The 27,255-nt window shown below is 39.3% G+C and overlaps 2 protein-coding genes across 6 annotated transcripts; both read left to right on the top strand.

Annotated features, from left to right (window-relative positions):
• Window positions 1-927: 927 nt before the first annotated feature.
• LOC119732384 (cytochrome P450 2U1-like) lies at window positions 928-21,102 on the top strand. 4 transcript variants are annotated; one of them, XM_038205850.1, is made up of 10 exons: window positions 928-993; window positions 8,963-9,100; window positions 12,559-12,735; window positions 13,199-13,292; window positions 13,405-13,563; window positions 13,952-14,160; window positions 14,612-14,737; window positions 15,180-15,419; window positions 17,180-17,278; window positions 18,344-21,102. In XM_038205850.1, the coding sequence occupies exons 1-10, from the start codon at window positions 981-983 to the stop codon at window positions 18,604-18,606; spliced, it is 1,518 nt and encodes a 505-aa protein (XP_038061778.1). In that variant the 5' UTR covers window positions 928-980; the 3' UTR covers window positions 18,607-21,102. The 4 variants fall into 4 exon arrangements, with proteins under 4 accessions (XP_038061778.1, XP_038061780.1, XP_038061782.1 ...); XM_038205854.1 differs by lacking the exon at window positions 928-993 and adding an exon at window positions 12,214-12,319 and having other exon boundaries at window positions 8,832-8,994; XM_038205852.1 differs by lacking the exon at window positions 928-993 and having other exon boundaries at window positions 8,827-9,100.
• Window positions 951-6,170, top strand: LOC119732382 (cytochrome P450 2U1-like). 2 transcript variants are annotated; one of them, XM_038205848.1, is made up of 9 exons: window positions 951-1,131; window positions 2,383-2,559; window positions 2,977-3,070; window positions 3,184-3,342; window positions 3,736-3,944; window positions 4,224-4,349; window positions 4,611-4,850; window positions 5,509-5,607; window positions 5,826-6,170. In XM_038205848.1, exons 1-9 carry the CDS (start codon window positions 981-983, stop codon window positions 6,086-6,088), a joined length of 1,518 nt encoding a protein of 505 aa, XP_038061776.1. In that variant the 5' UTR covers window positions 951-980; the 3' UTR covers window positions 6,089-6,170. The 2 variants fall into 2 exon arrangements, with proteins under 2 accessions (XP_038061776.1, XP_038061777.1); XM_038205849.1 differs by lacking the exon at window positions 4,224-4,349.
• Window positions 21,103-27,255: the final 6,153 nt, after the last annotated feature.

The following is a 27,255-nucleotide window of genomic DNA, read 5'->3' as shown; positions in this document are numbered from 1 at the left end:
GAGGGGGGGGGGCTGGTACCATATTTCAATAGGGGGCGCTGTTCAAATTCCACGATTTTTAACACTAGATTACAGAACCGTATTTTGAACAGGCAGACATTAGACCAGTATCATTCTTTTTTGGCTGCCACAGCGGGGGGGGGGGGGGGGTGTTTCCGATGTTCCAATTGGCCCTCCTTTTTATTTTGATGTCACGGTGATTTTTTCCGTGCCTTTTCACATTGTTGTTATCAATGGGTACTTTATGTTTTATCTCGTGGATGGAATTGCCGCGTCCGTACTGATTTGCATGGTCTAGAGGTTTCTACTCGTTGTATGTTTTCATTGCATGTTTGGTTGGTAAAATAAAAAGGGGTGTTTTTTTTTCGATGAGTGGAAAGTGAATTAATTACGTCTTTCGTTTTGTTTGTTGCTTCCCCCTACTTTTCTTTAGGGTCCTGCGTCTATATCTTTTATACGTTTAGCCACGTATTGGGATTGGACAATGATTATCAAAGTTCCAAGTTATGATGCAATTTGCACGTGAGGCATAAAAATCACGTGCAAAGTCGTAACACTGCGAAGCTTTGTTTTGTGCTCCTGTCTGCGCTTTAGTTGAGGTTTGAGTAGGCCTAGCTGCCTCTGACGATCAGCTATGAAGTCATGCCCATTTACATGTACAGGTCTAACCATGAACATATGCATGCACGAGTCTATACGATAAGCAAATGCACCTTACCTGATCAAAGGGGCTTAATTAATATTGGGTGAATTCATAGGTAAACATGATTTCACAATAGGCCTTATATGTGCCCTAGTAACGTGCCTACGTGTACGCCAATAACGTGGCTTTGAATAATGATGAGTCACTACCACGGGTGGCTGCCTATAATCGCTGAGATCTTATTTTATCATGTCGGCGTATAAAAGGAAGGTCGGGTACACGGAACGTACAACACACAATTTTGGCTCCACTGTGACAGCATCTTTCTGAAAAGAAAATGGCGATTTTAGGTGACCTGTACGTCAATGCGACCACCGTGTTGGTTGCATTGACTACTCTGGCTGCCTTTGCTCTGTATAAGAGCTCGAAGCGACCGGCTAACTTCCCTCCAGGACCGTTTGCTGTGCCTCTGCTCGGGAATGTTACGTGTGAGTAGTCGGGCCTAGGCCTACCAAATTATGGTCAGGCCGCCTAGTCATTGATGTAAAAATATACTACAGTAGTACTAGGCATGATACCCTTTAGAACCCCGTGACAGCTGACTACTTGACACTCAAAAGTGACATTCTGATATTTCTTGACAGTGAACAGTTGACAATGACACCTTCTTGAATATTATAGTTTAATTTTGTAGAAGGAGCTAGGGCAGGGCTTTGATTTATGAGGGGTTAAAGACGACAATGACAAACAGAAAATATATTTAAAAAGCAAGATGGCGAACTGCAAAAAACGGTAGGAAAGTCACATTTTAAAAAAAAGTGCTTTCAAAATTACAACTGGCATGAGTTTATGAGAAGAAAAAAGACAGCTTTAGCCTGCAAAAGTCACTTTGGTACTGGACAGTCGTCTGCAAAAGTCAGTTTTGAACAGCAGTTCAGAACTAAAAATAGAGGTGTCCTAACACTAAAGATAAGCATTACCCATGATACTAGGAAGAGTTTCATACTCGGACGTGCAGACATCACTTAATTGATAACCCGTGCACAAACCCTATGAGACTGGTCTGAAAAATTGTACTGTGTTTTCGCAGTTAACATGGTAAATCACTAACATGACTAAATGCTTCAATATTTTCCTTGCTAAGTTGACTGACTAAATTGAGTGAGTAGGCATGGTAGGATATGTTAATTGCTTCCTTATGGCTGATCACTCGGCCCGATCCAGCCAAAGTCACTGCACTCTTCCGATTTAGGAATAGGATGCAATTATGCACATTGTTGGAAATGTCAAGCGATTCCCATCGTAGATACAGCACTGGAGGGGGGAGGCAGACGAAATGTTTTTACACCGTTAATATTAAAACTTTTTTACACATTTTAGGAGCTATAAAAATCGTCTTTGTCCCTCCATCCATGAGACTTTTGTTGTTTGTTTTAACACCTCTTAATAATAGACGTTATGCGTACAGCAGCCATCTTAGAGAGCAATGCCTTTGTTTTGCTAGGATACGAACGAGTGAACCTTTGTGTATTCCTTTATACTGAATTAAAATAGCAAAAGATGCCCTGTAAGACGGCCACTACGCAAAACGTCTATAGTCGGGAGAGTCAAAACCTAAAACTAAAGTGGGTGCTCTTTCTCTAGAAACTGGGACCATAACTACACAATCACTTTCAGAATACTGCATGAATAATTTTTGGATGACGTCGTGAATCTTTGCGTTTTATAATTGACTGCAGTATTTTTGTCCAAAACTGCGTTGGAGGTCATGTGCGATCTGCACAAGCAGTACGGAGATGTCTTCTCACTGAGGTTTGGTGCTTTCAATACGATTGTACTGAACAACATTCAGGTCGTCCGAGAAGCGCTGGTGACGAAAGCCGTGGAGTTTGCGGGTCGACCGATGTCATACTCAGGTATACATGTTCACGGAACTTCAAGTTTGATTAGAGAGTACAGTAGAACTTCCACCTGTTGGGACCGTCCAAACAATTGTTAGGACCATTGCCAACTGGTCCCCAATACCCTGTGAAATTATTCCGCCAGAAATAGTTTTAATCGAAAGTAAACAATCAATGATGGTGGTTTTAAAAAAGTGTGCCCGCTGGCAACCTTTTTTTTTTTTTTTTACAGAATCCAGTTATGAGGCCCAAAAACTTGCGTGCATGTGCTGAATTTTTCCCCTTTAACTCAATATAGCCAATGTGTTAAAACTTCAACTGGTTGTTACTGTATATACACCCTACATAAGATTTGAGCAATTTTTTTGCTTCAAACGAGAACAAAACTGCACGGAATTCATTGTAGCAATTTTTATCGTTCTCATTCTCCAGTTGAAATCTTCACTGAAGGATTCAAAGATATTGCCTTCTCGGACTACGGCCCGCAGTGGAGGTACCAGCGCAAGCTTGGCCACACTGCAATTAGGTTAGTTCCTGTCGCCATCTATGAATTTATTTTTAGAAAATTATAAAAAAATAAAACTATCAGTTGTCAACAATCACATTTCAGAATCTAATACCATTTGTTTTTTATTCCAGGCATTTTGCGCAGAAAGAACAACTGCAGAAGCTCGTCTTTGCCGTCACACCGCAAATTGCCAAAGTTCTGGATGACCTTGGGGACAAACCGTTTGCACCCAAGTACACCATCGGCCAGATCGTGTATAATATCCTGGCAAGCTTGTGCTTCAACAAACAGTAAGTAGCACTTCAGGCAAAGGTGCACTTTTTCCTGCAGATTTTTACACAATTTTTTTGTTTTTAAGCTCTGGCAGGAGCTTCTACATGTCACTTCGTGGAAGGTCTGTCCCCGGAAAATTGACCAAAAATGAGCCCCTTAAAGTCTCCCATAAAATATAACTACCAATTGACCAAAAATTGACCAAATGCAATGACGTTGTCAGTAAATGCACTCTTGGCGAAAGTTTTCAGAACACACACAGTTGTCTTGAAAACAAATGCCCAAATGACAAATGGTCTGTTCTTCCCTTTAAATGCTAAAAGTGCAGGGGGTTGAAACCCCACATAAATAGCAAACTGCAGACTTTGAAGGTACGTGCAACTCTGTGTACTTTTATCGTCTTGTTTCAGATACGAGTTCAACCAGCCTGAACTGTTGCAGTGGATTCAGTTGAATGTTGATGCACAGACAGCCTTCGGCAATGGTCTAATTGCTGACTTCTTTCCTGCCTTAAGTTTCATTCCAACTCCGAGTGAACGGAAGGTTCGGAAGATTTTTGCAGAGATGTTTGGGATCTTCAGAAAGGAGTTGAAGATACATAGGGAGCAGTTTGACCCAGGTGAGTCAAAACCATATATATCCGTTCGGACATGACGCGATTAAGTGCTAGCGGCAAATGAAATGTTACGTCAGGAAACATTGGCTGCGACTCTTGCCATAAACTTGCAGAGCGAATTGTCATGACGTTACAATTATTTTTTTTGCAAAAAAAAAAATGGGTAGCCACCTAGGCCTAGGTGGAGTGCCAGAATGACAGCTAGACTGGAGGTCGCAGGTTCAAACCCCGCTCCAGTTAACTTCTGTGTTTAACTTCAGTTAAATTACTTCTCTTTAACAGAAAACGTGCGTGACTTCTTTGACTCGTTGCTGTTGACTCAGAAGCAGGCAATAGAAGCTGGGGAGGAGGAAGCCGATCAAATCACCGATACTCACATTTGTCAGACAGTCTTGGACATTTTCGGAGGTAAAAAGATCTGTCTCATCTTTTTCAATATTAGTTACAAAGTGTCTTGCCCAATGACATCTCCAGAGTAACCCTACGCTGGACGCCAAACACCCCCCCCCCCCGAATCTGCAGAATTACCACAGATCGTAAGAGGTTGATGATCCAGACCATGAGGCCACGACACTGCACATGATAACATCATTTTGCCGTAATAAATGGCCAACAACTTGTATCTAACATTGATTGTAAAGGCCTTAAGATGTTACTGTTTCAACACAGCTGGAACCGAGACAACCACTCTCACTCTTCACTGGGCGGTGGGTCTCTTGGCTGAAAATCCGGACATCCAGGAGAAGGTTGCCAAGGAGATTGATGACGTCCTGGGTCGCGATACGCTCCCCTCGTTGGACGACCGCGGCTCGTTGCCATACACCGAGGCCACCATCCTGGAGGTTCACCGCTATGGATCAGTTGCGCCTTTAGGCGTCCCCCATAGTGTCATGACCGACACTACACTGGGTACGTATTTGGTCCAGTAGTTTGAAGTCTAGCGCTTACCTTTCCGATTTTACCGGATCACCGGGTTCACCGGATTACCAGTTCACCGGATCACACCATCACCGTTTTTCACTGTTGCGGTTAGACCGCAACCAACCCGCATACGTATCCGATTCCCTTCTATAATCAGTCACATGGTGATCAGTCACATGATGATCAGTCACATGATAACCAATCGCAATTGCAGCCGTCAATTTGGAATCATGTGACTTCATTCGTGAACCTGATTGGTTAACATAAATATCGTGTCCAATAAAATCGGAGTGCTGCCCCCACATCTTTCCGGTGACATCGTATCCGGTGAAATCGGATGCGAAAAAATCAAACATGTTTGATTTCATCCGGTCGCCTGGTGTATGGTCAGATCTGTCCAAATTTTCAGCTCTGTTTGATGGCCCAGTGATCCGGGGAACCGTTTAAATCGGAAAAGTGTTGCGCTGGGCTTTAATTCCATTACAAGTCAATCAGTCACAGTTTCGGTAAAAAGTAAGTCACAAGTCTTATTTCAAGTCCTCCAATTGATATACAAAGGTGCTGCGTGTTTCAACGTCCTCACCCGTGTTAATATTATGTGATTGTTTGTCATTTGAGTTATCTTTTTTAAACTAAATTTCTACAGCTGGGTACGATATCCCCAAAGGCACCATGGTGATGATTAACCATCTGGCTCTGCACAATGACCCAACACAGTGGTCCGAACCAGAGAAGTTTAAGCCGGGTAAGTTTGCAAGCTTGGCAAGTTTACAGCGGCATCGGCACTCGGCAACCAGAATTGGAAGGCGCTATACTGCGGTGGAACCAGGCTCACGCGCATGCTGGATGCGTTCTTAAAGACAAGGCGTGCGTGCATTTTGGTAAATCTATTCGTGGAAGGAGCCTGAAGTGTGTACAACCTGATTATTAAAAAAATACCTTTCTGCATGTTTTCTTTGACAGAGCACTTTTTGGACGACAACGGTCAACTGCTCAAAAAGCTCCCAGAGAGCTTTCTCCCATTCAGCGCCGGACGTCGCGTCTGCCTCGGCGAAGACTTTGCTAAGAAGGAAATCTTCTTGCTCTTCACTTGGCTGTTTGGCCGGTACACCTTCTACAAGGTACCGGGCAAGGAGTCGGAGTCTCTCTTGACTATCAACAAGGTGGCGGCTCTGTCACATCAGCCTGTTGATGAGATGGAAGTATGCGTCAAGAAGCGATATTAATTACCCTCATCGAAGGGTATATACTTGGAAGTTTCCTCAAGTTTGTTTCTGATACCTATATCGCCAAATTAAATTCCATATAGACATAATAGAAACTATTGATGCATGTCGACAACAGTTGCTTAATTCCTAGTAAGGTTGGAAAACCACACAGCTTGGATTGCTATATCTCTGTCTTGAATACTGTATTTTCATTGGCCTAGAACGATCACGTGTTAAGTTTATAAAAAGTCATGGCACACTCCCTGTGGAATCACGTACGTCATGTACGTGATAATCCACATGGAGTGTGCTATGACTTTGTGCGTATAATATACGTGCGGTGTCGCGCTTATATCGTTGGTACCCACGCTATTTTCACCATGTTTTCACACATGAGTGGGAGCAGCGAACTTGCAGACGATCAGCTGTTTCGAGCACGCGACAAGCATGTGAGTTGGCGTTTGAATGTCATGAGTGTTGTGTTTACTGATGTATGTTTTCGTGATTTTTACATCAAAATCAAAAGACTCCGAGACAGAGGTATACAACAAAACAATTGTTGACTGCTGTGATGTGGGATATGACGTGTATGCGCCCCTCGGGTGTTTGAAAACGTCATATCCCACATTACAGTGGTCAACACTTGTTAAACATTGTATATACATGAATCATATAATGCAGAGTTGCATCTCTGCAAATCTTTGGGCAAGTTTGTCGAGATTCCGGATTTGCCATTAAAGGCATTATACTAAAGTTTCATTTGCATTTATTCCAAAAGTAGCCTACAGAATTATTATGAAAAGCTTACTTGGATTACTGAGATCGTACATCCCATGAAATTATTCCGTCTAGCTTGCTGGCATTTTAGAAGAAATCAAGAAAATGTATGATTTCCAACGATAAGTCATTTGACTGATTTTCAGAAATACGGAGTTCTATGGACGAAATCGTGTTTCGTGATCAAAAGGTTGTGCATTGTTTTCACTGTGTTCTCGAAAAGTGTAACATCCACTGAGCTGAAAATTCAACGGGTTAGGTTTTGAACATTCTTCTTTTGATTTTGAGTGGCGGTGTTTGATGTTATAATTGGTAACAAACATAATGCGTGAAAAGGAAGTTGCTGTATTAAAATACTCCAAATAGAGTAAATGACAAGTAGTTATTAAAGTTCGTGTGTTGTGGGGGAGTCGACAATTATTTTAAAATATCTTGTGCTAGCCATTGCAAAGTGTTTTTATATAAGCGGTGTAAATATGAAACGTAAAACAAGGTAGAGTTTTGATTGGTGCTTAAGAATGTAATCTTATGAGGGTAGGCCTATGTTGTTTCTCCAGCTCTTAGAATAACAGTCGGCTTTAAAAAAAAAATACATTGTGACTTTCTTTTAAAATTGACAGTTTTTACGGTTTTCTGTTTGCACTAAAGTGTTCTCACTTCATGTACCCATGTATTTTGTAACTTGTTGAATTTTTGACCGAATGTAATTTTCCAGGGTTCGAAATTAGCGGAAGCCCGCTAGGCAAACGCTAGTCAAAACAGCGGCGCGTCAAACTATTCCTTAAGTAGCCCGGCTGGGCTAGTCAAAAATTATTGGGCTACGGCAAAGATGAAAGGACAGGAATAAATAAATCATTAAATTCAGAAAGCAAACATCATCAATTTGTGTCTGATTTATCAACTGTTTTAAAGGGTTAAATTAGATCTGTTTATTTAACCCTAAAAGGGCCGGGGGCGGAATCCGCCCCTCCTAAACTTTTTCCGCGATAGCTTTGAAAAAAAAAAATTCGTGACCCGAGCTGTTATGACTTTTTACTAGCCTCGAACCTTGCGCATCTTTTGATACCAAAAACATAAACATTTTCCGGCGCTGTGGAAACTGAATTTTCCCATATACGTCATGTACACAGAGCAGAATTACCATTCGTATATATGAATAATTAATTAGCCATAATTCCAAAACCCTTTGACCTATAGTCACGAAATTTCTTGGATATGTTTATGATGAGTTGCTCTATGCATGTACCGAGTTTCAAAATTTTTCGTCACTCGATGGCCCCTTCCCAGCTGAGAGATGGTTGAAATAACCCGGCCCTTTTAGGGTTAAAACAATGACAAAATTGCCTCAAAATTGTGCCCGAAAATACGGGATTTTGTATTTGAGCTTAAAAAAAAAGCGGGCTAGTGAAAATGCCCACGGGCTAGTTAAGAGTCTGTTTCAGTAGCCAGGTTGGCTAGTGAACAAAAAAGTTAAGGTCGATCCCTGTTTTCGCAGTTCGGTTTTGGCCATGGATTAGCCTGTGAGATGTTCCCGAATGACAAGTAAATCATCATACCGTTTGATAGTTTCCTTCTTTTTTTTTTTACTTTTCCTTATGGCCCTGCCCATTTCTTACAAGTCTTACTTCACAATCATATAGGGTTAGGATTGGACAATGATTGTTATTAAATTTCCAAGTTATCCAGACGGATGACGCAATACACGTGAGGAATAAATTCAAGAAAATTCTGCGGCAATCGTTGCTTTAGTTAGTAATTAAGGCATATGCCTAAAGCAAGGCCTCATCTGGTCGAAATATACCAGCTTAGGCCCGATCAACGTGCGATGACTTGCATGCAACATCTACGTAGATAGAACAAGGACACCTAATAATACCTGAAAAAAGGGACTTATTGTAATCTCCATTATATTCAGGTATATGTTACGTAATGGGTGAATTCGTAAGTAAACATCTCACAATCATGCGCAATCTAGTAAACTACACATGTACATGAAGTTAGTATGTATGCGATGACGCAGCTTTGAGTATTGTGGCATCATCTCTGTACCGTTTGAGACGTGCTGTGATCATTTCGGCGTATATATATCTTCTGAAAAGAAAATGGCGATTTTAGGTGATCTGTACGTCAATGCGACCACCGTGTTGGTTGCATTGACTACTCTGGCTGCCTTTGCTTTGTACAAGAGCTCGAAGCGACCGCCTAACTTCCCTCCTGGACCGTTTGCTGTGCCTCTGCTCGGGAATGTTACATGTGAGTCAGCACGTTTTAATAAATGGATGTCAGTCATTGCAGTGATGTTGTAGGTCTTAGATGTTTCTTACAAAATCCTCATAATGTGGTTCAGCCTCAGATAAGGACTTACTCCATATTTGTGAACCAAATTGTACTAGGCTGCGTATTGGGAACTCAGTGCCGTTGAGCTTATAATTAAATCGAAATCAGGATTTGTTAAATGTCCACTTGATATGATGGTAGAAACTTGACGGCCGGTTGATATAATTATGTATGGGCTTATTATTTCATGCAGGGCTTGATGATGTATCCACTAAGGAAACCCAGATGTAAATGTTAATTATTAAAAATCTAATAAATTTTTGCAAGTAAGTTAAAGATCATGTGAAACACCAATTATGTGTCCTCTTTCCAATGATTCCTTGATTGTGTGTCTGTCGCCACGGACTGAGCATTCGTTGTTATTCCGTCAAGGGTCCAAACTAGCCCGAAAATTTGGACTCTCATTCAATACTGTGTATAAGAGTCCGAAAATGTACGTATTATATGTACTGGCGCTGGCATATATATAGACAGTGGCGTAGCACGGTCATTTTTATTTGGGGGGTAAACATTTTTGAATAGGGCACCGTGCACATCCGTGGTGAAATGTAGACAGGTTTTTTCTTTGGACTCCGTAAAATCAAAGGGGGGGGGGGGGGGGTACCATCTGTCGATGCACACAAACGGCCAAATACATGTTGCTTTTCAGGGCGATGTGCGAAATTCAGTAAAAGGCACCCAAAACGGCAGATGCCACATATTAAATGGGCACCACTTCTTTTTCAAAAAGGGCACTTGTTCCAAAAAAGGGGCACTTCTTTAAAAAAGGCACTCTTTACAAATTATTGGGGGGGGGGGGTTAAGCCCGTTTAAAAAAGGCATTGAATGGGAAAAGGCAGTCTTTAAAAAATATTGGGGGGTGCGTAAATTCGTACCCCTCACACCCCCCCCCCCCCCGGGCTAGGCTACGCAAGGACCAGTCCGAATTTACGTTTGTCTGGGCCAGTGATGTAGTGCCTTGATGCTGGGCCTTGGCCTTAAGGCTGCCTTAAGGCTGGATTTTGGGGCCTTGGCCTTGGCCTCGAGGCTTGAGGGCAAAAGCCTTGGCCTTGGCCTTGGCCTTGAGGGATCACAGCCTTGCAATTTGAGTCAAGGCCCTTCAAGGCCCATAGATTTTTGCATTTTCCAGATAAATCTGTTCAAAATTTTGCTGTTACCATTTTAATCGTATTACCATGGAGGAGGGAAACCCCTTGTAGATTTGTGTGTTGGGCACACTTCCACTTTTATAGCATCACATGTTGTTACCATTGTAGTAGATTTGCTGCAAAAATATTCTGTACACTTGTGGGGCTAATGAGATGATCACTTAAATTGCATACAATTATGGAATAGATTGGTCATCCCAGCGGGTTGGGGAACAAAGTGTGACATATGACCATATTAAGAAAAGCATGAATGCCTTGCTAGCAGTTGCTCTACATAATATTTGTTGTTGAGTGTTTCACGACTGCAGAAAGTTTGAAATCATTTCAATGTATTTTGCCAAAAATATGAGCAAAAAATGTAATTTTGGATATAACATTGACCCCGTGTCAGTGTTTACGTCCAAATATGACATTTGTTATCTTTTTTTTTTTAATTTCTTCGAAATATTACCCAAATTTACTTTGCGTACTTCTTACTATAGATGCAACACAATAAGAGAAGCTTTTGTTATGGTAGTCAGACATCAAATGGAGCAGAAATGATAGCTTGTTTGTGTGGATGTAACATTTACACGGTGTAAACCCCAAATGTCACATTTCCATTGAGTGATTTTTACACCGTTACATCCACACTTGAGGTATTGTTTCTGCCATATTTGAACCCTGACAATACCAAAACAAAAGTTTGTCTTGGTGCTTAGGTGTCCAGTTGTAAATATGCAATGTCAGTTTGGGTAACATTTTACATACACGTGTAACATTGAAACAGTGTCAATTATGTTACATCCGAATTAATACATTTTTGCTCATATTTTTGTCAAAGTACTTTCAAATGATTTCAAACTTTCTCAAATATTGAAACACCCTAAGACAAATATTATGTTAAGCAATTGTTTAGAATGCATTGATATTTTTAATAATATAACCAAATATATGGATGTAACATGCACTGCTTCCCAACCCGGTGGAATGACCCAGATCTGATTGGTTGTATGTCTCCCTGATAAGTGCTAAAGATTTGCATGTATCTGTTTTAGATAATGCTGATATTTCTGACCATGTTGGCCCAGCAAATAAACATTTCCCAAATCAGTTTCTTGGATCCCCCTTTTGTTACACTCGGGAGAATTGTGCGTCAATATAGAAGTAAATCTTTATTTTGTTTTAGTTAAACCACATTGAAGACCTGCACTTATACTTTAATATATCTAATGCAGTCATAAAACGGTGTATGCGAGCATGTTGATTGCAATTTAAGACATGTTGTTCTTCTTAATGGGCGATTCGTGATGATGAGTCATGTGACTATAATTAGTTCTATATCAGTGGTCATTTTATAAAACAGGGCCTTGGCCTTGGCCTTAGCCTTGAGGGTTAAGCCTTGGCCTTGGCCTCGAGGCTTGAAGGTCTAAGCCTTGGCCTTGGCCTTGGCCTTGAGGGTCAAAGCCTTGGCCTTGGCCTTGGCCTTGAAGGTTTAAGCCTTTGCTCCAACACTGGTCTGGGCTTGATAATGTCCCCTTTATTATAGCTCCATGGTTTAGCTGAGTCCGCACGTCAGTTTATTGGCAATCACGTCACGAGCGAATGTGGAACGACTTGAAATTTTCCAAAATACACTACAAAAATTGTGTGTTTGCACATGGAGGAATTTTGTTCCTCCGTGGTTTGCCTACGTGTATACACACGTACACAAATTGTGCGTGTTTGTTAGCAGGTGCGGTGTTGACGACGGGGCCGGGCGCAATGACCTGTAGCCAGACTGCTGACAGCGACGAGTAGTGGCAGTGTACTTGCATCCGTTATAGACGTGACACTGACACCGTAAAGACAAACAAAATGGCCGTTTGGGGTGATTGGTATTCGAACGTGACCACCGTGTTGGTTGCATTGACTACTCTGGCTGCCTTTGCTTTGTACAAGAGCTCGAAGCGACCGGCTAACTTCCCTCCAGGACCGTTTGCTCTGCCTCTGCTCGGGAATGTTACATGTGAGTAGTCAGGCGCCTACCGGTAGGCCTACCATGGAGGAATCCTTCCTCCATGGGCCTATCAAATAATGGTCAGGCCGCCTAATTGCTTTCTATAGTCGGGAGAGTCAAAACCTAAAACTAAAGTGGGTGCTTTTTCTCTAGAATCTGGCACCATAACTACACAATCACTTTCAGAATACTGCATGAATAATTTTTGGATGACGTCGTGAATCTTTGTTTTTTATAATTGACTGCAGCATTTTTGTCCAAAACTGCGTTGGAGGTCATGTGCGATCTGCACAAGCAGTACGGAGGTGTCTTCTCACTGAGGTTTGGTGCTTTCAACTTGATTGTACTGAACAACATTCAGGTCGTCCGAGAAGCGCTGGTGACGAAAGCCGTGGAGTTTGCGGGTCGACCGAAGACATACTCCGGTACATGTTCACGGAACTTCAAGTTTGATTAGACAGTACAGTAGAACTTCCACCTGTTGTGACCGTGCAAACAGTTGTTAGGACCATTGCCAACTGGTCCCCAATACCCTGTGAAATTATTCCGCCAGAAATAGTTTTAATCGAAAGTAAACAATCAATGATGGTGGTTTTAAAAAAGTGTGCCTGCTGGCACCCGTTTTTATTTAATGTGTGTTAACAACAGAATCCAGTTTTGAGGCCCAAAAGTTGCGTTCATGGACTGAATGTTTTCCCCTTTAACTCAAAATGTAAAATTATAGCCAATGTGCTAAAACTTTAACTGGTTAGTTGTTACTGTATATGCACCCTACATAAGATTTTGAGCAATTTTGTTGCTTCAAACGAGAACAAAACTGCACAGAATTCATTGTAGCAATTGTTTTTATATTCAACATTAGACATTTTTTTCGTTCCCATTCTCCAGTTGAAATCTTCACTGAAGGATTCAAAGATATTGTCTTCTCGGACTACGGCCCGCAGTGGAAGTACCAACGCAAGCTTGGCCACACTGCAATTAGGTTAGTTCCTGTCGCCATCTATACATTTATTTTTAGAAAATTATAAAAAAATAATACCATCAGTTCTCAACAATCACATTTCACAATCTAATACCGTTTGTTTTTTTTCCAGGCATTTTGCGCAGAAAGAACAACTGCAGAAGCTCGTCTTCAGCGTCACTCCGCAAATTGCCAAAGTTCTGGATGACCTTGGGGACAAACCGTTCGCACCCAAGTACACCATCGGCCAGATCGTGTATAATATCCTCGCAAGCTTGTGCTTCAACAAACAGTAAGTAGCGTTTAAGTTAACGGTGCACTTTTGCCTGCAGATTTTTGCACAATTTTGTGGTTTTTAAACTCTGGCAGGAGCTTCTTCATGTCACTTCGTGGTCGGTCTGTTCCCGGAAAATTGACCAAAACCAAGCCCCCTAATTCTCCCATAAAATATAACTACCAATTGATCAAAAATTGACCAAATGCAATGACCTTGTCAGTAAATGCACTCTTGGGGAAAGTTTTCAGAACACACACAGTTGTCTTGAAAACAAATGCCCAAAATTAATGACAAATGGTCTGTTCTTCCCTTTAAATGCTAAAAATGCAGGGGGTTGAAACCCCACATAAATAGCAAACCGCAGACTTTGAAGGTACATGCAACGCTTATTGTCTTGTTTCAGATACGAGTTCAACCAGCCTGAACTGTTGCAGTGGATTCAGTTGAATGTTGATGCACAGGAAGCCTTCGGCAATGGTCTTATTGCTGACTTCTTTCCTGCCTTAAGTTTCATTCCAACTCAGGGTGAACGGAAGGTTCGGAAGATTATTGCAGAGATGTTAGGGTTCTTCAGAAAGGAGTTAAAGATACATAGGGAGCAGTTTGACCCAGGTGAGTCCAAACCAAATAATTCATTAACATTTCCCCTGCAAAAATTCCATCTTAACAATAGATTGGTTGTAGAACCAGCCACTATATCAGATAAAACCAGCCAAAAAGCACGCTGGTCAAGTTAGTAAGATATCGGCTCTCGTAAGTAGATGTTTGTGGGTGCGAAGCCCACTTCACTAAAGACCAGTTCATGCTTGACACAATTGTTATAATGCAATGGCAATTTAACGTCAGGAAAAATTGGTTGCAAAATTCACCAGAGATGAAATATGTTCTACTTTTGTAAATTCGCAGAGACGTCACAATTTGCTTTTCCGTAAAAAAATTGGTAGCCACCCATATAGGACTGGATAGGAGGAGTGCCAGAATGGCAGACTGGAGGTCGCAGGTTCAAACCCCACTCCGGTCAAATTCTTCGTTCAACTATTAAATTGCTTCTCTTTTGCAACAGAAAACGTGCGTGACTTCGTTGACTCGTTGCTGTTGACCCAGAAGCAGGCAATAGAAGCTGGGGAGGAGGAAGCCGAACACATCACCGATACTCACATTTGTCTGACAGTCTTTGACATTTTCTCAGGTAAAAAGATCTGTCTCGTCTTTTTCAATATTAGTTACAAAGTGTCTTGCCCAATGACATGTCCAGAGTAACCCTACCCTGGACGCCAAGCACCCCTCCACCCCCCCCTCCATCTGCAGAATCACCCACAGATCGTAAGAGGTTGTTGATGCTCCAGACCATGAGGCCACGGCACTACACATAATCACATCATTTGCTGTGATTATCATTTTATTTTTTAAGAGAATAGCCAAAATTTGTACTCAACATTGACTATAAGGGTCAGTTCATACTTCATGCGAATGCGATGTGAATTTGACGTCACGAAACATTGGCTGCAAAATGCATAACAGTTGAAATGTTTGTGAATTCGCTGCGCAGAAACTTGCCCCTACGTCACAAATTCGCATTCGTTTTTGTGCCGAGTATGAACCAGCCTTAAGATGTTACTGTTTCAACACAGCTGGAACCGAGACTACCACTCTCACTCTTCACTGGGCGGTGGGTCTCTTGGCCGAGAATCCGGAGGTCCAGGAGAAGGTTGCCAAGGAGATTGATGACGTCCTGGGTCGTGATACGCTCCCCTCGTTGGACGACCGCGGCTTGTTGCCGTACATTGAGGCCACCATCCTGGAGGTTCACCGCTATGGATCAGTTGTGCCTTTAGGCGTCCCCCATAATGTCACTACCGACACCACAGTGGGTGAGTATTTGGTCCAGTAGTCTAAAGTCTAGCGTTACCTTTCCGATTTTACTGGTTCACCAGTTCAGCGGATGACCACCGGTACAATTTTTTCATCTTTGCGGTTAGACCGCAACTTACCCGCAATCCTGCATACGTGCCCGATTCTGTTCTATAATCGGTCACACGGTGATCAGTCACACGATAATCAGTCACATGATGACTAGTCACATGATGACAAAATGGCAGCCGTCCATGTTGAATCATGTTTCTAATTCTATTAACTGTTCAGGGTTCAATTATTAGATCTGTTTATCAAAAACCACTGACAAGATTGCCTCAGGATACATGTTTTTATGTATGCACATTGTTGTTTATGAGACACTCTACAAAAGGTAAACATGCGGGCTAGTGACAATGCCCGCGGGCTAGTTAAGAGTCTGTTTCAGTAGCCCTGCTGGCGTGTGAAAAAAGTTGAGGTCGAACCCTGCATGTATACTTCACACCATATGCACATGAACAAGCACATGCACATGGTGGATCCCTTTGAATGTGGTCACTAAGCACTACCTGCTGTTTGTGCACGGAGACTATAGGAGGTACTATTAGGTTTTGGCATACACAAATGAGTTTACCAAAACCAACCTCTTGTGGTCTCAAAAAAGTTCAAAAAGTCTGTGGTGTGCAACAGTACTGACATTGTCAGTACATTTTTAAATGACTTGTAATTACTCCATCATATTGTCATAAACAAAATGTCATACTCCACATGTAACCTATTGAGACATAGCTAAAAAGCACGGTTGGGGCCCCTAGTTGAACTTTTGACCAGAATTTCTGAGGCAAAGATCAGAACCAGGCCAACTCCCATAGGTTTTGTATTGTCACGTATAGTATTAATTGTATTGTGTTGTAAGTATAGCTGCTTATATCACCGGGCCAATCACTATGCCCAGTCTTGAAGCCTGGAAATAGGTGGTCCTCATCCTTTTTAGCTATTTATACATGCAGCCTCAGGCTGTTGTGATGGGGGGATAGCCAGGCAAAAAAAAAACACGGAGATAAAACGCAATTTTTTTTGTATGGGTACTGAACAAATACAGAGTAATCTGGGCATGTATACACTTTTTTGCTTGAAATTGTTTTCTTGAGCGAAGTGGGCCTCTGTCCATCTATTTAGACTCTATGAAAAGGGATTATGTTCACCAAAATGCCTACTGAATGGATATTGTTAGACAGTAACACCCATGCACCATTGTACTGAAAAGTTCAGTATGGTGGTGGATGACAACTAAAATACAATTGCAGCCACGCAGGGTTAACCACTTGCGGCGGCCGGGATTACTTTCGGCAAAAAAACAGCATGTTTGAAAAAGATAAGATATATCAGCCAAATTTCAAAATTAGGTCAAACCACACAAATTCTGGCTCTTGAGAGTCATTTGGACAATATTTGTACTATACTTCTCATCGTTACTTCATATTTTGCAACACTCCGAGGCCTTGTCACAGAGTAATATTTGCTACGAAAACAGGCCGGAATGTACAATGTTCAAACTGCCAAGATCAAAACACAGTGGGTACAAAAACAATGAGAACCACTGACATGTTTACATGTCCAACGCCAGAGACTCAAGGAAAGCTTGACGCTATAATCCATCACTTGCCCCTTCAAATGTACATTGCCAGCTCGTATTTTCCATGTCTTCTCGCGTTAACTGATTAATATTATATGATGGTTTGTCATATTTGAGTAATCTTATTTAAATAAATTTCTACAGCTGGGTACGATATCCCCAAAGGCACCATGGTGATGATTAACCATCTGGCTCTGCACAATGACCCAACACAGTGGTCCGAACCGGAGAAGTTTAAGCCGGGTAAGTTTGCAAGCTTGGCAAGTTTATAGCGGCATCCGGCGACCAGAATTAGAAGGCCTTACTGCAGTGGTACCAAGTTCACGCGCATGCTGGATGCATTCCTAAAAACAAGGCGCGTATGCATCAGGTTTTAGTGCTTGTAGCAGCTTTCCAAGTAAACTCTAGTTCATACTTCACGCGAAAGCGAAGCGAAATTCGTGACGTCAACAATACATTTGAAGGCTGTCCACCATTGTTGACGACATAAATTTCGCTTCGCACAAGCTTTCGCGTGAAGTATGAACTGGGCTTTAACTCGGAAAGAATACAGTACTTCTAGCTGTACACTCTTATCTTGTTAATCCCTTTGTCAACAAACTGGCCCCTGTTATCAGATACTGCTGCTAATCTCCTGCACTTGTCAATATCAGCTGTTTGACAGCACATGTAGCTTTATTATACTAAGTGTCAGGGATTATAAAGTCACTGTTTGGACAAAGGATTAAGATAGAGATAGGGCTGGCCAGTTTACAGTTAGATTGGCTGTTTTCTCTCAGAAGTTTCTAGTGGAGGTTACATGCAATGGCATTTGGTAAATCTATATGTGGAAGGAGCCTGAAGTGAGTACAACCTGAGCACGACTCGCAGGAGCCCGGTGCCACCTCAGAAAAAGGCTGTTGCCTGATTGATCCATATGCTAAGCACGAACAGCTGAGAACCAGTCTCAAACCATACACATTTGATAAGATTTTGGTCGGTAACCCTTTTTTTGGCTAAGGAAATAATTTTCATTTTTAGCAAAATTTAAAATTCTGGATCATACTTCACAGGAATGTTCAGAAACGTCTCCAGCAAAAGTTTCGCGCAATATAAAGTATTCAAGTTTGTGAGTTCACAGCTCCAAAATGTGAAATTATGAAATAATTGCGCTCTTATTTGATGCAAACCAATGGCATATAGTTAGGTGAAATGATTTTAATGAACTGAAATTAACACTTTCTTTTGTCAAAGAGAAAATTGAAAGTTTTTAGCATTATTTCCCTTAAAAAAAATTAAAATAAATTTTCTGCATGCTTTCTTTGACAGAGCACTTTTTGGACGACAACGGTCAACTGCTCAAAAAGCTCCCAGAGAGCTTTCTCCCATTCAGCACCGGACGTCGCGTCTGCCTCGGCGAAGACTTTGCCAAGAAGGAAATCTTCTTGCTCTTCACTTGGCTGTTTGGCCGGTACTCCTTCTACAAGGTACCGGGCAAGGAGTCTGAGTCTCTCTTGACTCTCAACAAGGTGGCGACCTTGACTCACCAGCCTCTGGACGAAATGGAGATATGCGTCAAGAAGCGTTATTAGGCTTGTCAAGAGGTACTGACATACTCAGACCCATGACAATGTTTTTGCAGATGTTTTTACATCAAAAACACTGCAATTTCTGGTTCCTCTATATCTGGTTCCAAGATCATAGTTAAAATTTGTTAATGATGCTTAGCACCAGAGCTCACAGCAAGAGAATATATAATAATAATAATTATAATATGTGGTGTTTATATAGCGCTTTATACCTAATGTTTCAAAGTTTTTCATCATTATTACCCTGCTCAATGGGCCAATGAAACATTCTAAATACCATCACAGCTCCCTGGGGAGTATACAGCTCGATGCTGCCATTTCGGCCCAAAGCAGCTTAAATCAACCACAATAACCATCTCTGCCCTCACAGGTATCCATTTACTCCTGGGTGGAGAGAAGCAATGAGTGACAAAGTGCCTTGCCCAAGGGCACTCGCACCATAGCCGCAGGCTGGACTCGAACCCACAACCTGCAGAATAACCCGCAGACCACGAATTCAATGCTCCCGACGCTTACAAATGAAATTTTTTAGTGATGTCAAATCACAAGTCGCTTTACAAGTTGATTACAAATGAAATCGCCAGTCAATCGATAGTGAGATTCCAAGTCAGTCATAAGTCAAATCAAAGGCCAACCAAAAGTCAGTCGCAAGTTAAATTACAGGTCATTGTACCCCGCATTTCATCTGTGAAGTTAGCTCCTTTAAAGATTGAAATTGAAAAAGAAATACCACCCCCCAACAAAAAGGTGAAATAATCTTTTTAATTTCAACAGAAGTAAATTAAAGCGGAAAATCTTTGCATCAGTTTGTGGTATAAATAGCATTTCAAACATGTGAGGAACACAAAAGTAGTTGTTGCAAAATTAACGTAAAAAAACAAATACAGTTAGACATTTTCTAAAAGGTTATGCGCAATTTAGATATAGATTTAATTGTAGTTTTTAGTGGGTTTTTTTTCCAAGTATTTTTTTGTGTGGATTTGTGTGATTTCGATGGTGTATATAATTAAACGATCATAACCAATTAGACAATTTATGCATATTTTTCCTCGCAATCTCAATCTATAATCAATATGTAAGCAATTGCAATTATACCTAGTGATTGTGTTTATAGCAACTTAAAATAGCAACTTAAAATAGCAACTTAGAACTACAAAAATACTTCTTAGAAACAACTGAAGCAGTTTTGTTGAATGACCAAATATAAAGGGCTTATATACGATTTCTATAAAACGGAGAATATAATACTTCATTATTCCTGATCTATATTTACTATTTTATAAGGGCTTATATACGATTTCTATATTTCCGGAGAATATAATACTTTATCATTCCTGATCTATATTTACTATTTTATAAGGGCTTATACGATTTATAAAACGGAGAATATAATACTTCATTATTCCTGATCTTTATTTACTATTTTATAAGGGCTTATATACGATTTCTATATTTCCGGAGAATATAATACTTCATCGTTCCTGATCTATATTTACTATTTTATAAGGGCTTATATACGATTTCTATAAAACGGAGAATATAATACTTCATTATTCCTGAGCTATATTTACTATTTTATATACAAATTCTGAATGATGTAAATTATGAATGTACATTTCATTTGCGTAGCAGGGTTTATATTGATACACATATACGAATCTATTTTTATTATTACTCTTTTCAAGTAAATAGGCTACAATTTAAACAAAAGTAGTAATTTTCCATTTATTTTGTGATAAAAAAAAGTCAAACTTATGAATGCATGATTTGTAATTGTGGAAAAAATAGCTTTCGCTTCAACACATAATCCTATACCTTTTCCAAAAGGTCTTCAATAATTGGCTTTAATTACAAAAAAGTAAATGGTTGTCAGTTTTGTAGTCCGCCAGGCTTATTTATAGAGTCTAGAACGAAAGCTTCCATTTAGTTTCGCTTGTATCATTGTGATATTATATAATGGCACACAGCAGCACATAATTTTCATGAATGCTTCTTCATTTACGAAAAAGGTGAACAGCTTGTTTTTTTTATCCGGTTCGTTGGTTTGACGTCAGTTCATTTAAAACCACGCCCGCTGGCCATTAAGTAGCATTCGAACCATTGGAACCGGAAGCTAACGCAATATGTTGAGTGTTTATCCAATGGGTGCTAGTATCAGTGGTGCGCGCGCGCGTGTATGACGCTTATAGTAACGAACCGGATAACACACACTGTTCAAAGTTATACCAAAAGAGGGTAAGGGGAAAGGTTCGTAAAGACTTCATATTTGAGGAGAGTAATAATTTTAACATGAAAAATGATGACATTTATGACTTGTTCTCAACTTCCACATTCCAATATTATTTGCTATGCTGCAGTGTGTGAGTGTGTGTAATGAATAAATATACATGTATTGGTAGTGCTAAATCGAACTTCCCGATAAGTCCGTCTTTTTCTTTTATTCATTAGGGCTATATACCATATCAATAAGAGCTTTGTTATCAATTAATGGTTTGTGCACAAAATGTGAAATTTATACAGGAATTATTAATTTTTGTCTCAGTAAGTCGGTGATTTTTACGCAAATCTTCAATATGTTAAGTGTTTGAAGGTCGATTGATCATGATGTTCCTCTTGCATCCGAAGATATTTCTAAGTTGTTTGGAGAAAAGTCAATTTTTGGCCAAATTTGATTAAAAAAATGTTAGGCTAACCCCTTGCAATTTTTTCAATTTTGGACAAAAATGAAATTGCTTGAAACTTGCAGGGAAGATGCCTGAGGGTCCCTAGAGCACATTCCAACTGGAATTTTGGACAGATTGGGAATTTAATAGAAAGATTGCTTCGATAATTTGTGTCAAAATTAGGGGAAATTATTCATTTTTGTTTCAATAAGTCAGTTGATTTTTGCCAAAATCTTCAATACGATTAATGTCTGAAAGTCTATTGATGTTCCTCTTGCATCGAAAGACCTTTCTGAGTTGTTTGGAGAAAAATCAATTTTTGGCCAAATTTTATCGAAAGTGTAAGGCTAACCCCTTGCAATTTTTTCAATATTGGCCGACAAATGAAATTGCCTGAAACTTGCAGGGAAGATGCCTGAGGGTCCCTACAGCACATTCCAACTGGAATTTGAGACAGATTGGGCATTTAAAAGAAAGATTGCTTCGATAATTTGGGTCAAAATTAGTGAAAATTATTAATTTTTGTCTCAATAAGTTCGTGATTTCTGTCAAAATCTTAAATATGATTAGTGTGTGAAGGTCGATTGATGTTCCTCTTGCATCCAAAGACATTTCTGAGTTGTTTGGAGAAAAGTCAATTTTTGGCCAAATTTCATCAAAAATGTAAGGCTAACCCCTTGCTATTTTTTCAATTTTGGACAAAAAATGAAATGGCTTGAAAGTTGCAGGGAAGATGCCTGAGGGCCCCTAGAGCACATTCCAACTGTTATTTTAGACAGATTGGGCATTTAAAAGAAAGATTGCTTCGATAATTAGGGTCAAAATTAGTGAAAATTATTAATTTTTGTTTCAATAAGTCAGTTGATTTTTGCCCAAATCTTCAATATAATTAATGTATGAAAGTCTATTGATGTTCCTCTTGCATCGGAAGACCTTTCTGAGTTGTTTGGAGAAAAGTCATCTTTTGGCCAAATTTCATCAAAAATGTAAGGCTAACCCCTTGCAATTTTTTCAATTTTGGCCAAAAAATGATATTGCTCGAAACTTGCAGGGAAGATGCCCGAGGGTCCCTTGAGCACATTCCAACTGGAATTTGAGACAGATTGGGCATTTAATAGAAAGATTGCTTCGATAATTTGGGTCAAAATTAGTGAAAATTATTAATTTTTGTCTCAATAAGTTCGTGATTTTTGTCAAAATCTTAAATATGATTAGAGTTTGAAGGTCGCTTGATGTTCCTCTTGCATCCAAAGACATTTCTGAGTTGTTTGGAGAAAAGTCAATTTTTTTGGCCGAATTTTATCAAAAGTGTAAGGCTAACCCCTTGCAATTTTTTCAATATTGGCCGACAAATGAAATTGCCTGAAACTTGCAGGGAAGATGCCTGAGGGTCCCTAGAGCACATTCCAACTGGAATTTGAGACAGATTGGGCATTTAAAAGAAAGATTGCTTCGACAATTTGGGTCAAAATTAGTGAAAATTATTAATTTTTGTCTGAATAAGTTCGTGATTTTTGTCAAAATCTTAAATATGATTAGTGTTTGAAGGTCGATTGATGTTCCTCTTGCATCCAAAGACATTTCTGAGTTGTTTGGAGAAAAGTCAATTTTTGGCCGAATTTTATCAAAAATGTGAGGCTAATCCCTTGCTATTTTTTCAATTTTGGACAAAAAATGAAATGGCTTGAAAGTTGCAGGGAAGATGCCTAATGGGCTCTAGAGCACATTCCAACTGGAATTTTAGACAGATTGGGCATTTAAAAGAAAGATTGCTTCGATAATTTGGGTCAAAATTAGTGAAAATTATTAATTTTTGTTTCAATAAGTCAGTTGATTTTTGCCCAAATCTTCGATATGATTAATGTTTGAAAGTCTATTGATGTTCCTCTTGCATCGGAAGACCTTTCTGAGTTGTTTGGAGAAAAGTCATCTTTTGGCCAAATTTCATAAAAAATGTAAGGCTAACCCCTTGCAATTTTTTCAATTTTGGACAAAAAATGATATTGCTTGAAACTTGCAGGGAAGATGCCTGTGCGTCCCTAGAGCACATTCCAACTGGAATTTGAGACAGATTTGGCAATTAAAAGAAAAATTGCTTCGATAATTTGGGTCAAAATGAGTGAAAATAATTAATTTTTGTTTCCATAAGTCGGTTGATTTTTGCCCAAAGCTTCAAAATGATTAATGTTTGAAAGTCTATTGATGATCCTCTTGCATCGACAGATCTTTCTGAGTTGTTTGGAGAAAAGTCAATTTTTGGCCAAATTTCATAAAAAGTGTAAGGCTAACCCCTTGCAATTTTTTTCAATTTCGGCCAAAAAATGAAATTGCTTGAAACTTGCAGGGAAGACGCCTGAGGGTCCCTAGAGCACATTCCAACTGGAATTTGAGACAGATTGGTATTTAAAGGAAAAAGAGTGCTTCGATAATTTGGGTCAAAATTAGTGAAAATTATTAATTTTTGTCTCAATAAGTTCGTCATTTTTGTCAAAATCTTAAATATGATTAGTGTTTGAAGGTCGATTGATGTTCCTCATGCATCCAAATACATTTCTGAGTTGTTTGGAGAAAAGTCAATTTTTGGCCAAATTTCATCAAAAATGTAAGGCTAATCCCTTGCAATTTTTTCAATTTTGGCCGAAAAATGAAATTGCTTGAAACTTGCAGGGAAGATGCCTGAGGGCCCCTAGAGCACATTCCAACTGCAACTTTAGAAAGGGTTGGGCATTTTAAAAACAGATTGCTTCGATATTTTGGGTCAAAATTAATAAAAATTATTAATTTTTGTCTCAATAAGTTCGTGATTTTTGTCAAAATCTTAAATATGATTAGTGTTTGAAGGTCGATTGATGTTCCTCTTGCATCCAAAGACATTTCTGAGTTGTTTGGAGAAAAGTCAATTTTTGGCCAAATTTCATTAAAAATGTAAGGCTAACCCCTTGCAATTTTTTCAATTTTGGCCAAAAAATGAAATTGCTTGAAACTTGCAGGGAAGATGCCTGAGGGCCCCTAGAGCACATTCCAACTGCAACTTTAGAAAGGGTTGGGCATTTTAAAAACAGATTGCTTCGATATTTTGGGTCAAAATTAAGGAAAATTATTAATTTTTGTCTCAATAAGTTCGTGATTTTTGCCAAAATCTTAAATATGATTAACGTTTGAAGGTCGATTGATGTTCCTCTTGCATCCAAAGACATTTCTGAGTTGTTTGGAGAAAAGTCAATTTTTGGCCAAATTTCATCAAAAATGTAAGGCTAACCCCTTGCAATTTTTTTCAATTTTGGCCGAAAAATGAAATGGCTTGAAACTTGCAGGGAAGATGCATGAGGGCCCCTAGAGCACATTCCAACTGGAATTTTAGACAGATTGGGCAATTAAAAGAAAGATTGCTCCGATAATTTGGGTCAAAATTAGTGAAAATTATTAATTTTTGTTTCAATAAGTCAGTTGATTTTTGCCCAAATCTTCAATATGATTAATGTTTGAAGGTCGATTGATGTTCCTCTTGCATCCCAAGACATTTCTGAGTTGTTTGGAGAAAAGTCAATTTTTGGCCAAATTTGATCAAAAGTGTAAGGCTAACCCCTTGCAATTTTTTCAATTTTGGCCGAAAAATGAAATTGCTTGAAACTTGCAGGGAAGATGCCTGAGAGTCCCTAGAACACATTCCAACTGGAATTTTAGACAGATTGGGCATTTAAAGAAAGATTGCTTCGATAATTTGGGTCAAAATTAGTGAACATTATTTATTTGTGTCTCAATAAGTCGGTGATTTTTGCCCAAGTCTTCAATATGATTAGTGTTTGAAGGTCGATTGATGTTCTTCTTGCATTCAAAGACATTTCTGAGTTGTTTGGAGAAAAGTCAATTTTTGGCCAAATTTCATGAAAAATGTAAGGCTTACGCCTTGCAATTTTTTCAATTTTGGCCGAAAAATGAAATTGCATGAAACTTGCTGGGAAGATGCCTGAGGGTCCCTAGAGCACATTCCAACTGGAATTTGAGACAGATTTGGCAATTAAAAGAAAAATTGCTTCGATAATTTGGGTCAAATTTAGTGAAAATAATTAATTTTTGTTTCCATAAGTCGGTTGATTTTTGCCCAAATCTTCAATATGATTAATGTTTGAAAGTCTATTGATGATCCTTTTGCATCGACAGACCTTTCTGAGTTGTTTGGAGAAAAGTCAATTTTTGGCCAAATTTCATAAAAAGTGTAAGGCTAACCCCTTGCAATTTTTTTCAATTTCGGCCAAAAAATGAAATTGCTTGAAACTTGCAGGGAAGACGCCTGAGGGTCCCTAGAGCACATTCCAACTGGAATTTGAGACAGATTGGTATTTTAAAAGAAAGATTGCTTCGATAATTTGGGTCAAAATTAGTGAAAATAATTAATTTTTGTTTCCATAAGTCGGTTGATTTTTGCCCAAATCTTCAATATGATTAATGTTTGAAAGTCTATTGATGATCCTCTTGCATCGACAGACCTTTCTGAGTTGTTTGGAGAAAAGTCAATTTTTGTCCAAATTTCATAAAAAGTGTAAGGCTAACCCCTTGCAATTTTTTTCAATTGCGGCCAAAAAATGAAATTGCTTGAAACTTGCAGGGAAGACGCCTAAGGGTCCCTAGAGCACATTCCAACTGGAATTTGAGACAGATTGGTATTTAAAAGAAAGATTGCTTCGATAATTTGGGTCAAAATTAGTGAAAATTATTAATTTTTGTCTGAATAAGTTCGTGATTTTTGTCAAAATCTTAAATATGATTAGTGTTTGAAGGTCGATTGATGTTCCTCTTGCATCCAAAGACATTTCTGAGTTGTTTGGAGAAAAGTCAATTTTTGGCCAAATTTCATCAAAAATGTAAGGCTAACCCCTTGCAATTTTTTCAATTTTGGCCAAAAAATGAAATTGCTTGAAACTTGCAGGGAAGATGCCTGAGGGCCCCTAGAGCACATTCCAACTGCAACTTTAGAAAGGGTTGGGCATTTTAAAAACAGATTGCTTCGATATTTTGGGTCAAAATTAAGGAAAATTATTAATTTTTGTCTCAATAAGTTCGTGATTGTTGCCAAAATCTTAAATATGATTAACGTTTTAAGGTCGATTGATGTTCCTCTTGCATCCAAAGACATTTCTGAGTTGTTTGGAGAAAAGTCAATTTTTGGCCAAATTTCATCAAAAATGTAAGGCTAACCCCTTGCAATTTTTTTCAATTTTGGCCGAAAAATGAAATGGCTTGAAACTTGCAGGGAAGATGCATGAGGTCCCCTAGAGCACATTCCAACTGGAATATTAGACAGATTGGGCAATTAAAAGAAAGATTGCTCCGATAATTTGGGTCAAAATTAGTGAAAATTATTAATTTTTGTTTCAATAAGTCAGTTGATTTTTGCCCAAATCTTCAATATGATTAATGTTTGAAGGTCGATTGATGTTCCTCTTGCATCCCAAGACATTTCTGAGTTGTTTGGAGAAAAGTCAATTTTTGGCCAAATTTGATCAAAAGTGTAAGGCTAACCCCTTGCAATTTTTTCAATTTTGGCCGAAAAATGAAATTGCTTGAAACTTGCAGGGTAGATGCCTGAGAGTCCCTAGAACACATTCCAACTGGAATTTTAGACAGATTGGGCATTTAAAGAAAGATTGCTTCGATAATTTGGGTCAAAATTAGTGAACATTATTTATTTGTGTCTCAATAAGTCGGTGATTTTTGCCCAAGTCTTCAATATGATTAGTGTTTGAAGGTCGATTGATGTTCTTCTTGCATTCAAAGACATTTCTGAGTTGTTTGGAGAAAAGTCAATTTTTGGCCAAATTTGATCAATAATGTAAGGCTAACCCCTTGCAATTTTTTTCAATTTTGGCCAATTTCGGACCTACTCAATCGCCCGCTTGAGAATAAAATTTTAGTAAAATGTTAGTAACATTTGTTTTGTTTACCTAAGTTTAGACTCCTGAGAGTGTCTCAATGTATGCTGTGGTACTTG

The sequence above is a fragment of the Patiria miniata genome, unplaced genomic scaffold (assembly GCF_015706575.1).
Source record: "Patiria miniata isolate m_02_andy unplaced genomic scaffold, ASM1570657v1 HiC_scaffold_24, whole genome shotgun sequence".
Lineage (NCBI taxonomy): Eukaryota > Metazoa > Echinodermata > Asteroidea > Valvatida > Asterinidae > Patiria > Patiria miniata.
Note: the sequence above shows the minus strand (reverse complement) of the source record. Positions and strands in the feature narration are given on the sequence as shown.

Excerpts from the sequence above, each read along its gene's own strand:
- LOC119732384 (XM_038205850.1), top strand. Across the intron at positions 9,101-12,558 it reads TCTGCTCGGGAATGTTACAT|CATTTTTGTCCAAAACTGCG; the intron begins GTGAGTCAGCAC and ends AATTGACTGCAG. Across the intron at positions 14,738-15,179 it reads AGTCTTTGACATTTTCTCAG|CTGGAACCGAGACTACCACT; the intron begins GTAAAAAGATCT and ends GTTTCAACACAG.
- LOC119732382 (XM_038205848.1), top strand. The coding sequence starts at position 981 with ATGGCGATTTTAGGTGACCTGTACGTCAATGCGACCACCGTGTTGGTT. Across the intron at positions 3,343-3,735 it reads AGCTTGTGCTTCAACAAACA|ATACGAGTTCAACCAGCCTG; the intron begins GTAAGTAGCACT and ends GTCTTGTTTCAG. Across the intron at positions 4,350-4,610 it reads AGTCTTGGACATTTTCGGAG|CTGGAACCGAGACAACCACT; the intron begins GTAAAAAGATCT and ends GTTTCAACACAG.